The sequence below is a fragment of the Delphinapterus leucas genome, chromosome 16, assembly GCF_059928025.1.
Source record: "Delphinapterus leucas isolate spDelLeu-1000000601 "Yukka" chromosome 16, BTC_Dleu_Yukka2, whole genome shotgun sequence".
Taxonomy (NCBI): Eukaryota; Metazoa; Chordata; class Mammalia; order Artiodactyla; family Monodontidae; genus Delphinapterus; species Delphinapterus leucas.
The window spans coordinates 54,629,468-54,645,238 of record NC_143144.1 but is presented as its reverse complement, the minus strand read 5'-3'; the positions used below and the strand labels follow the sequence as shown (position 1 = coordinate 54,645,238).

At 42.6% G+C, this 15,771-nt stretch overlaps 1 protein-coding gene and 1 pseudogene across 1 annotated transcript in view; one reads left to right on the top strand and one right to left on the bottom strand.

Moving 5' to 3' along the window:
• The window catches only part of LOC111172471 (1-phosphatidylinositol 4,5-bisphosphate phosphodiesterase epsilon-1), a 235,099-nt gene that overhangs the window by 113,552 nt on the left and 105,776 nt on the right, over positions 1-15,771 (bottom strand). The window contains 1 exon segment of the mRNA XM_089897359.1: positions 11,490-11,806. Within this exon segment, the coding sequence (XP_089753485.1) occupies positions 11,490-11,806 (317 nt within the window).
• On the top strand, positions 14,818-15,717 carry LOC111172474 (mitochondrial import inner membrane translocase subunit Tim29 pseudogene; annotated as a pseudogene).

The window sequence follows — 15,771 nt, the reverse complement described above, 5'->3', positions numbered from 1 at the left end:
AAGTAAAGAGCGGGAGAATGACCCAACTGTAAAAAGGGAGAGTCTCACTGTCCAGAACAGATTAGGGAGACTCACTTTAAAGAAGAATATTGAAAAATAATATAAGTTTGGACAATGTGGGGAACGTCCAACCTCAAGAGAGCCAAACCAAAGGAAGGCAATTTCTATTATTCCCCTGGGAGCAACAGGTGGACTTTATAAGGAGGCAGATTTCAGTTCGATTTAAGGCAGGATTTTAAAACAAATTACGCTCCATTAACATCATAAGCTCATTAAAATGGAGTGAACTCTGTCTTTGAAAGATTTTTAGTAAAAGCTAGATAAGAATATGCAAGGGAGAGATTCCTACATTTGGTGGAGATAGGAGAATATAACATAACCTCTGAAACTTCATCAACGATAAAGTTCATAATTGTGTCTGGCAAAAGTCTTCCCAACCTCCAAGGCTCTGAAGTCCTTGGTCAACCTCAAGGGACATATGCCTGTGTGGTCTCCCTCTTCCACTCTCTCGGAACATCAGTCCTGTCTCTCATGTGGCATGGAATCCTGCTAATTACTATTTATTGAGTACCTATCCTGTGCTGGGGGATCTTATACACATTAGCTTGCTTAAATGTTCCAATAACCAAGTGAAGTTGATAAAATTATCCTATTTTACAGGTGGGAAATACAAAGCTGAAATCAGGTTATGTGATCACGTACTTGTCTAGATTCCAATAGTGAGTAAGTGGCAGAACTTGCACTCAAAACCAGACTTAGCAATAGAATCATACTCTTTCCACTACCTGTGGCGTGTCTCTAACCACTGTCTCTCCCGTGAAAAGCACTGCCTTTTTCTAAATATGTACATTTTTTCAATATTTTATGTCTTATATGCCTAGAACTAGATTGTAAACTCCTTGAACAAAGGGGCATGTCTTGTTTGTCTTATTATTTCTAACAGCTCCTATTTCAATAAACAATTGCTAACACCAGTTATTATTAAATATTTATTGACCATCTAGTATGTAAATGGCACTTTGCGAAGAACCAGACATGCAGCAATGAAGAGGTTAAACAGGTTTCTAAGGAAAAAAGTAAACAAGTCAATGGCTTCCCTGACTTTTGAACTGAGACATGATCAGAAGACATGATCAGATGAAGACAGCAGTGGGGGGAAGATGGTTTTAGGCAGAGGGAACAGCAAGTGCAAAGTCTACATGGGGAAAACTAGCTCAGTGTGTTCAGGAACAGAATGAAAGTCAGTGTGGCTGGAACAGAGACAGATAGAGGGGTGGATGGTATAAAGTTAGGTTGGAGAAGTCAACAGGGGCAAAATCATGCAGGGTCTTGCCGTTTTTATTCCAAATGCAAGAGGAAGACCTTGGGGGATTTTCAAGAAGGGTGTGACCTGATCTGCTTTAAGTTTCTAAAAGGTCACTCTGGCCGCTGGGTGATCTTGGATTGGATTATAGGATATGCAAGGACGAAAGCAATACTGGAGGTGAGTGCAGTGGTGACTGGCTCTAAGGGTGGTGGCGGGTGAAATGCTAAGGAGTGGTCCAATTCAAGATGTATTTTGTAAGTAGAGCAAATGGGACCTGCTGATGGTTTGGATGTTGGCAGTTTGGGAAAAGAGAGTAAATCAAGAACGACTCCTAGGTTGTTAGACTGAGCACCCAGATAGATGTTGAGATGGGGAAGATGGGGATAAATAGGGAAGATACTGGGTAGTATGTGAATGGGGTTGTGAGAAGGCAGTAGTTCTATTCTGACCATATTTGAGATGCCTTTTAGACATTAGAATGTAAGCTCTGTGTGTGCAAGGGATCTGTCTTGTTCTTTGCTATATCCCCAGTACACAAAGCAGTACCTAGAATATAAGTTGGTACTTAATAAAAATCTGTTGAATGAAAAAAGCCAACGGGAGGCATTGAGAAGGCAATTGGATTTATGAATGTTTAAATCTCTTTGGCAAATGTAGATTCTTAGCAAAGCATAAATGCATTCCTCCTTGGCTCCTACATGTGCAGTAAGGATCTCTAAGACAGTGGTTTTTCAGAGAGTTGAATTAAACATCCTAATAGGGTCAGTTAATTCAGTCCTGGAGAGAGGCTCAAAATCCCAGTCTCTGACTAAAGCATACCTGGTCTTTCCCACAGCGTTCAGTGTCATTTAAAGTGATATGTCTGATGGAAAAGAACATTGGGCCTTGAGGAGATGCTGCACTGCTTCTCTGAGTCATGTTAACTATTTTCAGTTAAAAAATACTACTCATGTATGTCAAAATCTTACTTGTCTATTTACTAATTTCCACTGGACTCATTCTTACTTCTATCAGCCCCAGGATTGAGTGGTAACTTGATGCCTGCTTTGGACAGAATAAAACAGGCCTCCAGTGGGTCAGTGGCTTTGGCAGTTCTCTTTCTAGGTTGGCTAAATCCTAAAAACATGATGTGAGCTTTAAGCAGGGTAAATAAGAATAAAAATATCCTGTCATAGTAACAAAATAGTTTGAATATTTAAGATTCCAAAACCAAGTCCTTTAGGAGCAAAGAATGAAAAAAAAATACAGAAAGAAAGAAGGAAGGAAGGACAGAAAGAAAGAGAAAGCAAGCAAGCAAGTCATCACATTTATTTAAATTTACTTTGGACAATTATCAACTATTATAATAGTTCCTGTTCCAAAGACAGGAATCATTTCCCCACTATTTGCTTTGGGATACAGCTTTGTTCTGTTCTTTGAATACCTCTGTGTCTGATGGTCTAGAGTAGGGATTCTCAACCATTGGTGGCATCAGTATTATCTTGTGGAGCTTTTAAAAAATACATATCCCTGGGTCCACCACGGATCCACAGAGAGTCCACAGAATCTCCTGGGGACTGGCTCCAGGCATGTGTATATTTAAAAAATATTCTGATTGCCAACAAACACATGAAAGGATGCTCAACATCACTAATCATTAGTCAAAACTACAATGAGGTATCACCTCATACTGGTCAGAATGGCCATCATCAAAAACTCTACAAACAATAAACGCTGGAGAGGGTGTGGAGAAAAGGGAACACTCTTGCACTGCTGGTGGGAACGTAAATTGATACAGCCACTATGGAGAACAGTATGGAGGTTCCTTAAAAAACTAGAAATAGAACTACTATATGACCCAGCAACCCCACTCCTGGGCATATACCCTGAGAAAACCGTAATTCAAAAAGAGTCATGTACCACCATGTTCACTGCAGCACTATTTACAATAGCCAGGACATGGAAGCAACCTAAGTGTCCACTGACAGGTGAATGGATAAAGAAGATGTGGCACATATATACAATGGAATATTACTCAGCCATGAAAATGAACAAAACTGAGTTATTTGTAGTGAGGTGGATGGGCCTAGAGACTGTCATACAGAATGAAGTAAGTCAGAAAGAGGGAAACAAATACCATATGCTAACACATATATATGGAATCTAAGAAAAAAAAATGGTCATGAAGAACCTAGGGGCAAGATGGGAATAAAGATGCAGACCTACTAGAGAATGGACTTGAGGATACAGAGAGGGGGAAGGGTAAGCTGGGACAAAGTGAGAGAGTGACATGGGCATATATACACTACCAAACGTAAAATAGATAGCTAGTGGGAAGCAGCCGCATAGCACAGGGAGATCAGCTCGGTGCTTTGTGACCACCTAGAGGGGTGGGATAGGGAGGGTGGGAGGGAGACGCAAGAGGGAGGGGATATGGGGATACATGTATACGTATAGCTGATTCACTTTGTTATACAGCAGCAACTAACACAACAGTGTAAAGCAATTATACTCCAATGAAGATGTTTAAAAATATATATATATTCTGAGGCCCATTGCTTTCGTTCTGCTGAGCAGTGAAAGCCACTGTTAAAGGAAATCGTGTTTGATGCTCAAAGAATGAACACAGGCATGGAGGTTCTGATTCACAAGGTGCTTAGCAGCCCCTCTCCACTGCCTTCTCCTGCTGCCCCAACTCTGAGCACAGCCTGAGAACAGCCAAAAAAAAAAAAGAATCCACAAAAACTGTACTCCCAGTCTTCCTAGGAGTACAGATGTAACTAAAGATTTTGAATTTCAAACGCCATCACTTTTGGGGGTGTAGGTTTCATGCAAAACTGAAACACAGAAAAAGAGGAGGAAAAAGACTGCAGAGGTGATGTGGTCAAGAAATGAAGCTAAAGAAATAAAGTAAAATTTTTAATTTTCTTTTGTCATTCTACATTCTCTGGCATCCAGTACCTAAGGAGCCCTCAAAGCCAAAAAGGAGCCTTAAAAGCCAAAGACCTAAAATCCCTCTTCTGCCTGGTACTGCGAAATGACAATTTATTCTGTTCCTCTTCTGGGACAATGTTCTCAGACACCTTGTGACACCATTGTCCCACCAATTTCAAGGACCACCGTCTCCCAGTTCGTAGGAAATGCCACATTTTCAATATCACGGAGTCAACAAGGACGTTAACAATGTTATATGTGTTGAAATAGTAAAGAATATTTGAATCCTGTTGTGAAGCAAACGGTTTCATTCAGAATAAGAGACCAAGGTGAGGAAAAAAGGCTCTTATGGCTTTTGATTCAATGGTACCAGGTAGATGAAGCACGAATATTGGCTCTGGTGTGCTGTGAAGCCCCTCCTCATTTCCAGCCCCATCATTTACTTAGTTACACTGAGTGAGTAGAATCCTGTGGGTGTTGGTTGCCAAGAACCACCGAACATGATTTGCTGTCAATAGACTCCAGGGCAGATAAGCCCCCTACAAATAACCTTGCTCTTAGAACACTGCCCTGCACAGCTGAGTCTCTGTGGTTTAACTGCCTACTGTATTTTTTTAGTCCAGAAACTTCTGAACTAAAATTTCTGTTAACCGGGGAATGTGCCATGAAATATTCTGGGGAATGAATACAATTTCTGCTCTCAGAGGTGTGCCTCTAGGGAGATGTGCTTTCCCAAGGAAAAATCTGGTTTTCCAAAGTGAATTGAAATTTCCCTTACCCTGAGAGGGCTTTACTAACAATTTACCTCATGGGTATTCAGACATGAGGAAAAAAGTTTGTACAGCAGACCTGAACAGATGATTTGCTTGGCTTTCTGCATAAAAGAGGGAGGGGAAAGCTTTGATAGGAAACTTTCCTAACATGGTTAAATGTACAAATTCAAAACCAAGTAAAGGAACACATTTGGTCATTATCACATGTTACGCTTTTTCCTTACTATGCCGAAATAGTCTTTCCTTGGCTACGACCTGACAGACTTCTAGATGTTGGAATTTGTCAAAGTGATCATGATCTCTTATGAAGTACCTAAGGAATTCTGGCTGAAAGGACACAGGCCCAAACAGCCCTTCTCTGGCCAGATGGTTTATTTATTCTTATGCTCTTTCCCAGAGAGTTAAGCTGCACCTTGGCATTCTTTATAGAGAGGGTGGCCTTTAAACTATTGAGCTGACATCTGCTGAAACCCACCAGATGGAAGAACAGCACTGAGTGTCACTTTGGGCTGCCCACATTTGTGTGGCTAGAGAAGCGGGTTGATGACTGCTTAGTTTGACCAAACACAGGAGGGTGGAGGAAGGTCACCTGGGGCGAAGAGCCAGGTGGAATCCCTCCAGAGCCTTCTGGGGTCTCAGTATAACTGTGGGCTCAATCTTGGCCTCATCACCTGCTCTTGGACCAGCCGGTTTGAAAGAGGAGCCCAGAGAATGGTCTTGCTAAGACCTACCTGACAAGAAAAACTGCTCTCTCAGGGCATAGGAAAAAGTAAACCTGTTAATGGCCTTTTGAAGCTGAAAACCAGCCCTCAGTCAGAGAAATCAACTGTTACACAAAGGAGTGTCTGGCAGTGATGTGGACAGTGGTATGTTACGGAGCTGAAAATTTACTCTGTTGACGGATCCTGAGGACCAGCTGTAGATGCAGACCGTGATGAGTTCCAGCCCCAAAGTTCATCAGTGGGTGAACAACAGGACAGGAGCAGAGGCTATATTGATGAGTCATCAGGTTTGAGAACTCGTGACTCAGAACTGTGATCCCAGAATACACCTCCCCAAACCATGTTCCATCACAGTCCTTCGCGAGAAAAGGGCATGAACGCAAAGGGAGTAAGGATGCTCCTCAATCTTTATTTGCCTTTCATATCTTCTCAAATGCATGTGCTAAAGTGTGTGATCTCTTTGGTAAAGTTATCTACCAAAAATGCCTCTCTGTCTCCTTTTAGAAGGGATAAATGGCTCTGGAATGTATTCGAAGAGGAATTAAAAAACAGTAAGATCAAAAGGAATGTGGACTACAGGTAGAGGCTGGAGAGAGGAAGAAAAAGGAGGGAAAAAGGACAACATGATTTGAGCCGGTCAGAGCAAGCGACATCGTGGGTGGCCAGGAAGTGAGCCTACCTAACCTGAAGGGAGGAAGAGAGAACATGGGCTCTTTGAGCTTTAGGTCGAGGATATGACTACAGAGAGGTGTCCAGATCAAAAGGGTTCAGGAAGCCCTGTCTCCCAAACCAAGTGGAGCAGGATGGAGCCCACCCCCAGTGCCCCCTTGACTACCACCGGCTTGGGGGCTGGCCCCTTGTACCTGCTTCTGTTTACTTGCAAGGATAAAGAGAAGTCACTCCGGTGAGTACCAGTCTTGACATCGGGCAGGAGATAGAGAAATGGGGAGACAAATTGCTTCCAAGCCACAGTCTAAATTGATTTTAAATGATTTATCTCCTGGCCTTCCTTAATGTAAGCCAAACACTTTCAGTTGTTTCATGATTGTACCTGGAATTGCATTTTAACCATATTTTCCTAAGAACTAACGTTAAGCAACATTGCTTGAGAGGCATCAGGGATTTTCTCCCCTTTACCCACATTACAATTAAGTCATTATGTAAATAGTTGTAAGAATTCGGGAAACTTCTAGCTCATGCTCAGGTTTTACTGACAACGAGCAGCAAGCTGCCTCCTTAGGCCATGAATCTTTCTTGCTCATGACAAGAACTGGTTGTGTTCTCGTCTGGAATGTCCTCCTTCCCTTTCCCGTGATGGTCCCCTTCTATCCCAGCCATCCCTCAAGGCCCAGCCGCAAACTCCAGTGCTGAGCAGAGAGAGCTCTGATCACCCACCTAGACACCTCGGCTCCCACCATCTGTGCCACTCACACTGCATGTATTTTCTGCCTCTTTTGGGAGTGATTTGTGCCCATGCCTGACTACAATTTAAGACTGGTAGCTTCTGGCAGCCGCAGACTGTTACTCATTTCCCTTAGTGCTTATCCACCATGGTCTCCTGCTTCTGAGAAGTGCTGAAAACATGTTAACTGAATGACTGAATGTATGAACAAATGCGTTCGCTTCTCTCCTAAGTAACTAGCAATGCAGCTAGTAGTCTCTCTCTTGTCTTTGAGATTCTCCCATGTTCAAAAAATATATATTTTACTTCCACTGAGGAAAGTGCATTTATTTTGTGAATCCAATTTTGACAGAACCAAAGTATGGGCTAATAATGTTGTAAGTTTTCATCATATATTGCTCATTTCTTATTTAAAAGAGTGTGTGACACACCAATTAAAAAAGAAAAGGTTATAGCATAGTAGGCACTCAATAAATAAGTCTTAAGTGAATGAATGGAGTGGTAATAGGAAATTTGATAAAAATAGAAATGGTAGGAGTAGAAAAAGGGTAGATGCACACGAGGTTTAGAACAGAAGTAGAGAGAGGGAGGGAAGAGCGAAAGGAGACCAAGGCTAATTAAATTCAAAATCAGAAATTCTGGTTTTACTACAAACTTTAACTTGATAATTTAACAAGTAGAGAGGCAAGGCAGTTGGCTGAGAAGAGAATAGACTTTAAAGACAGACATCTGGATTCTGACATTCATTCAGCCACTGTGTGACCTTGGACAAGTGACTCAACCTCTCTGAGCTTCACTATTTTTTTAAACCTTTTAATTCTGAAGTAATTTTAGATTTACAGAAAAGTTATTAAAATACAGAGAGTTCCCATACATAGCTCATCCAGCTTCTCCCAGTGTTAGCATCTTTCATAAATATAGTCCCTTTATCAAAACCAGGAAATTAACATTGATACATTCATGCTGATTAAACGACATGCCTGATTAGAATGTCACCAGTTTCCCCATCAGTATCCTTCTTCTAGTCCAGGACCTAATAGGATCCCAAACTGCATTTAGTTGTCATGACTTCTGGTCTCCTCTAATTTTTGACAATTCCTCTGTCCTTCCTTACCTTTCATGACCCTGACACTTTTGAAGGGTACAAGGTCTTTCAATTTGGGGTTGCCTGGTGGTTTTTTTTCTTATGATTAGAGTTAGGTTATTTTTTTTAGGGGGGGCAAATACGTCATAGAGACTATATCTAGTCCTTCTGAGTGCATCACATCAGGAGATGTGACCAGTAATAAGACATCAATATGTCTTATTACTGGTCATGTTGACCTTGAGCACTTACTTAAGATGGGTATCTACTGGGGTTCTCCACTGTTCTATTTTTCCTTTTATAATTAATACATATTTTGTGAATAGATACTTTGAGACTATGCAAATATCTTGTTTCTCATATTTTGTTCAATAATTTTAGCACTCATCAGTGGTTCTCACCTGTAACAATTTATTGCGGGGGTGTCCTAATGGTGATTTCTCATTTCCCTCATCCCTTCTACATTTATTAATTTGAAATCTTTTATAAGTAAGAGCTGTACCTCTCCCTCTCTTCCCATTGAGTTATTTATTCACTTATTTATTTATATCAGTATAGACTCATGAATATTTACTTTATTCTATGGACCACAGTCCAATACTATCATTATTTATTTTGTTGTTTAAGCTTCACGTTCTTCACCTGTGAGTCAGAGATAATAACTGCCTTACACAACTGTCATAAGGATTAGTGGGATTAAAAAATGTGACACTGACAGATAAGCCACAAGGATCTATTGTATAGCACAGGGAACTCTACTCAATATTCTGGGATAACCTATATGAGAGAAGAATCTAAAAAAGAATAAATATATGTATATGTATAACTGAATCACTTTGATGTACACCTGAAACTAACACAACATTGTAAATCAACTATACTCCAATATAATTAAAAGAAAAAAAAAGCGACAATGTCCAGTCCAGTCCTAAATGCTAGCTCCTTTTCTTCTTTTTCTTTACAGAAAGTAAAGCCACGCTAATTTGGAGGCAAGACCATTCTAAATAGGTGAAATCTGAATTTAAGAATTCTCTTTCAATGGAATGAAGCCTTTTTAGCTGAAAGGATATAAAACAACTAGAATTTAGCTCTCCCAGTTTTGCCTAGCGTAGGTCATTTGGGATCTGCCTGTAATGACTACATTAGACTGATTTTTTAATCGGCATATGCATAATATGTATGAAAATAGATGCTTGAGAATACTTGAATACAGACTGTTCTTTTAAGTAGTTTAGGTGTTTTCCCAGAAACCTTGTTTACATTTTGAAGTTGCTTAGCTTAACTATTTTCAGAGATAGTCCCAAGCATGCCTTAACCCAGCTGTGGTTCATATCATCACTAATTCTGAATTAGTGAAATCACTGTTTCATCTTTGATTCCCAAAGTTATGGTACTAAATGGAAGAGATCCAAGTTTTCCCTCTCCAAAACTAACTTAAAACTAGCTTTTTAAAGTTCAGGCAAATCACTTTTAACTTCAGGTGGAATTTAAAACAACAACAATAGCGACAAAGGACAAGGGTAGGGTCCTAAGGATGTCTGAGTGAGTCGATCAGGAAGTTTAAAATAATTCATGATACACAGTAAAATGCACTAATACAATCACCCAGTTTACTGGAACTTTCATCTTCCACTCTGTTTTTATCAGCAAGGAAAATCAAGAACATCAGATTTATTTTAAAAGGCAACTTTGGGGGCCGTATGGTTTACAAGCATTCATGTGGACTCCCAGAGAGTCTGTCTTACTCAGTTTGGAGTGGACCAGGAATCTGCAATTTAGCAGGTGTCACCCTCAGTATGAGCCTGATACAGGTGAGAGGCAGGATATTGTTGTGGTTCAAAGCCCAGGCTCTGAGACCTGACTCTTTGGGCTTGAGTCTCACTGTTGTCACCTACCACCCATGTGACCTTGGGCGAAGAACTTCATCTCCTCATGTCTCAGTTTCCCCATTGCTAAAGTGGGGTCAATGACAAGGATCTGTCTCCCAGGGTTGTTGTGAGGAACAAATAAGTGGCACATATTAAATAATTAGTATGACGGTGCTAGATGGATATTAGCAATTCCTATGGATAATGGATCTCCCTTTGAGGAATGATGCTCAAGGCATGTCTGGATACAGAATTGCTTGAGCTCAGCCTCTAACACTTTCCATCCACTTTATCACTGTTGTGATACAACCATCACCAGGGTCATGACTGGAAGGCTATGGAGGCTGCAAAGTGAACTGCTATAGTTGGAAAGTGTTTAAGTAACAAAGACTGATTGATCCTCTGTCAATCAGAGATATATACGAACTAGGATGGGAGCATCCTCTTAGCATTTAGGTAGTTTACTAAATGACTAAAGTAGGAAACTACTGTATTTGTGGAATTCAACCAACCAACAACCACCAAACACACAGACTGAAGTTTTGTGTTTTAATATTCAAGACAAAGAAATGAAGTCTAGAAGAAATAAAATATAGAACAGAAAGGTCTGGGTGTGGGGTTATGCTATGGAATGAAAGTGTTCTCTAAGCCTGAGAGAGGAGCATCCTGTGACCCTAGCACAGCATGGCGACCTCCTCTCCATCCTGTCCTTTATCCTTGGTCCAGGGCCACAGGGTGGCCAGCCATTGGCTCTTTTCCTCCCAGTGAGTGCCTAGAGCTCTTACACTGCCTCCTTCCTAGGTGTTCCCAGACTCTGGTCACACCTGTCCTCTTTAGAACTTCCTTCTGGCAAGGCCTTGGAGGCCATGGAGGGACTTTCTGGGGCTGAGGAGCTTGATGGGATGCAGAGATCAGGAATGAGGTGATTCATTGCCCCTCATGACCATGTTCGTCCCAGCTCTCCTTACCCAGGTATATTAGTGTTTAATTTCTGCTGAGGAGGTCTGATAGTGGAAGACAGAGTGGGCCAGACAGATCCCATGATCCCTTGGCCAAACCCAAAATTGAGACATCTGGTCTTAAAAGCACTTGTAGGAACAGGGGGAGAATCTTTGAAAATGGGCCCAGGGAGAATATTTTGGCAAGGGCATAGAGAAAATGGGGCGGGGGGGATACTGGTTGTCCAAAGGGAGAAGGCTTGTGGACATAGTAATGGTATGGGATGGAGATGGTCTCAATTAGGCTGAAGGGTGGAGTGAAGTGAAAGGGAGGATGACAGTGTGTCTATCTCATTGCCTGGAAAAGAGACAGTCATCATGGAAGTGGGCAGACAGACAGGTAGATGAGATATCAGTAACAAACAAACCTAAAAGGAGAAATGCTTAAAAATCATTACAAAACATCTCAGAGTGGCTTCTTACCTCATTAAATCTCATCACAAGATCTTCAAGGGCATTATGCTCTCCGTTCTGGGAGGTAAGAATGGATGCTGAGATGGATGCTTTGAGGCAGGGCAGGGACCTCTGGCATTCCGTAGTGCCCAAGTCCCGGGTCAAGAAGCAAAGATAGTCAACCGGCAAGACCCTTCGGTAAATATTCTGTTCCTGCTCCATCAGGATGCTGGCAACTTCCTCTGGGAACTGGATGAGGGGCTGCAGATCAATCAGTTCCTTGCTGATCCCAGCTGAACTTGAAGGGAGGGCACTGGAATTGGCCATAGAGGTGCCTGGTTGGCGTTCTGAAATAAAGCAACAAAAGTCACTGTTACACCAAGGCTGGTATCCCCTATGACAGATATTTACTTGAGAGCCATTCAAAATTTTATAGGTTTCTCAACTGAAGTTTCTGCTTGGTGAATAGTTCTATATTATCTCTCCTGTTTTGGAGACCTTTCTGATATCTCTCCTGCCTGCCCCCTCCCACTCCTTGGGGGTAGGGGAAGGCTTGTTTCCTATTTTCAGAAGCAGAACTGATCTAGCACACCATCCCCTAACCAGTTCACTGTGACACTCTGCAGAGTAGCAGTGAAGTAAAATGTACCATTTGCTTCCTCATCCTCCGGGACTAACCATCACCATGAAAAGAAATGCGGGTGGGCATGGGCACAGCAATTGAAATGGAAGAGGGAAGAAGGCAGTAGGGGGAGGAGGCCTGTACACATATAGGCATATGCACCCTATGTCTGAACACGCAGGAGACCCAGGGACCCTCTGCACACCAGGCTTCAAAACTTCACGGTCTGCTCTGCCAACATTCAGCCCTCAAAGACCCTGATTCCACTGAGATTTACCTGGAGGTGTGCAGGGACAGAACCACCTATACAAGTAAGGAAGAAATAGGTAATGAGGAGATGTATCTAAATAAACAAAATAAATAAATCTCATTCCCTGCTCCACAACTGGTAATAAGAAGGTGGTAGCAAGAGGGAAATTAATGAGTGCATTAGATAGAAGCACCAAAGACATTCATTCAGAGGCTCAAAATTATTCCCTTAGCACAAATTCACTTTGCCTCAGTGGATATCTCCACCTTCAATCCCTTTCTTCCCACTGACTCTTCTTTGCCTACACAGATATTAGTTTCCCTTATCCTTAAATACAAACCAGTAAAACTTCCCTTATCCCTTAAACTCCAACTAGCCTTACCCTTCATTACGTACCTTCCCTAAAGGGGAGTCTACTTTCCCTGATTCCTTCTTCTGTGAGTATGGCGACCACATCTTCTGATCCAAAAATCGGGCCACGCAGTCTATTCAAATTAATTAACCAATAAGGATGTGGATGGAACAGAAAAATGGAAACCAGGTCTGTCCTGGGAGCTCCTGGTTCTTAGATCACAGTGTTGATTTGGAATACAAAATCATATTTGGTTCTCTCTAAGCTCATATTTGAAAATAATTAAAATAAGGCAGGTACTCAAATCAAGCCTACGTGGCTTCACTCTCCAACTTGCTGAATGGTTAAGAAAGTGACCAGATTTCCCCCAACTTGAGTCAGAATGTAGCCTGAATGATGACAGAGGCAGATTGCAGTTTCTGACACTGATAATTTATGTACAGTGGAATTAACCATATATAGCAAGTCTTCCCAGAATTAACCAGCTCTAAGACATGATTTCAAAGCATAGCACTCTGTGAAGGAAATAAAAGTAACTTCCAAATCTTATGAAACAGCTGCTTATCTAATATGCAAGAGAAGAGATAATGTAATAAAATATGTAAATAACATGATATATTGTAAATCACAATGTATCTTGAGACATGAATCACATGATGTTACAATGAATGAAGAAGAATCTAGTGATTTGTGGGAAATAGCAATAAAGGAGACCTAAACAAATTTGAATAAAAGAAGAAAAAGAAGCCTGGCAGCTGTAACTCGAATAAATGTAGTGGCCCCATGTGTCTCAATATAAGCACAGCATCACACTCAAAGGAAACACAAATCTGAGGTTAGAAACCTTGAAACATAATGTAGACCTTTAGTGTAGGTTTCCTTAAAGCAGGATTACTCGGGGATTTTTTATCATGCACCACAAAGAAACATCCCAGAAATCTTTTGGGGACATACTTTGTGTTCTTCGAGTTCCACATTTAAACAGCAGCTGTTAAAAATACTTCCCGCTTTCTCTCATTCTTGCTGAGCTTCCCTTTAATCTCCTCTTTCCTATTCACAGGCCACGCTGCCCCAAATCTCAGCTGTAAGTCACCATCAGATCTCCCGCTCTGCAACATGGGCAACTCTATGATGGATTAAAGACCCAGGAGCTCTGTGACCCCTGATCATTCCTCATTATTTGTGGAGCAAAGTTCATTAATCCCACGGGCAACCGTAGTTCTCTTGTGAAAAAATTTTTAGAAAATTTCCGGTGAATATAATTATCAATCTCATTTACAGTCAATGTTTGCTCTCAGCCCCATGTTCTCCAGTTAATAGTTATTCTACAGTAGAATAGGGTTGTATCTCTAGACACTCTAACAGCCTAACAAAATTTACTGTGAGACACAGTGTCTTCAAGTTCTATTTCCCTGATAACCGAGTTCAGTACTTTATATGGATTAATTTAGGAGGTAGATAGCATTATTATGTGAGGCTCACATAAGGTCACATAAATAGGAAGCTAGGAAGCTGGGATCTGAATCAGGGTCTTTTTGACTTCAGAGCTCATGTTCTTGATCACTCAGCATATAACCTCATGTAGCGACAGAATATCACATTGTCATTCTGGATTTTAGATGCATCTCAAGTGATTTAAGTTAGTATAAATCAACTTCTTGTGCATGCTTACTTGCAGTGATCTGATAAAATGAACTCTTCAAACTCTAAAGGTAAGGATTTGACCCTAGAGCATGGACAGTTTTCCCTTCTTTGTTCAGCCTGGAACCATCATGTCAACCACTACATTACAACTACATTAGAATGGAGCACATAGAAACTCAAAAGTGCCCTCTCCTTTCCTCCTTATAAATTCATAAGAATGTTCCCATACTTTAAACGGGTATTTTCCAAAGTGTGTAACACTGAATTTATGCAAAACACCGTTCCCTGGTTAATAATTTAGAGACATACTGGATTAAACAAAGTTAAACAAGCTTTCTTTTTTTCTATTTTAACTGCAGGACTTCTCAGAGCCTTTAATAAATTCCACAAGGGGCATATACTATCACAGCACACAGCAGCTCTCTTCAACCTTGCTGTCTATCTCTATATCATTTGCATGGGAATTACAGTCACCTCAAAGGTTTTGTCAATGGGGGAAACAGGGCCTCGGGTGCTTGTGGGGTTAGTGGTTCCAAAGAACCTTAGTCCCTTTTGGCGCCGAAGCCGCGTTGAGACTGGTGACGCTGCGGCCTCAAAGCCCGGCGTGTGGGTGCGCTGCTTCGGGACTACGCTGAATCCTGCGGGGACGTGGCGGTGGCGAAGGCGCGACCCGTGCAGGCGGCCGTGTACGGGGGGGCTGCTGGGCGGCACGGTGGCCTTTGAGAAGGCGCTGCTCCACTCGACAGGGACCCTCCTGCTGCTGGCGCCCCGCCACGCGCAACCGTGACTCGGAGGCGTTCGTGCAACTGCTGCTCTGGCTGCGGGGCCGCGGCTGCCTGCACCACGTGAGCCCGGGCCCCTTCGACGCCCAGGCCAGCCTCTGCCAGGCCCGCTGCCGCTACCTGCAGCCCGGCTGGGTCGACTTCCTGGACCGGATCCTGGATGTGGGCTTCGTGGGCCGCTGGTGGGTGCTGGGGGCCCGGATGCGCGACTGTGACATCAACGACGATGAGTTCCTGCACCTGCTGGCACATCTGCGCGCCGTCGGGCCCCACCAGCTGCACTCGGAGGCCAACGAGCGGCTCTTCGACGAGAAGTACAAGCCCGTGGTGCTCACCGACGATCAGGTGGGACCAGGCGCTGTGGGAGGAGCAGGTCTTGCAGAAGGAGAAGAAGGACCAGCGCGCCCTGAGCCAGGCCGACCCGCTGGTGCCGTCGGAAGTCGCGAGATGAAACCCAGACCAGCCTGGGTCCCGATCGGGCTCTGAGCCCTGGCAGACTGTTGGCCCGGGATTGTGCAGTTGGTGCGAGTGAGCCTCAAACGCCGAGTGACAGAAATAAATTATTTGCACTGTTCTCTCCCTGAGTTTTCACAAAATCGGGGGCCTCCCTCTCACCTGTTGATTGTGAGCTGATGCTAATTCAGAGCCTCCTTGGTCTAGGA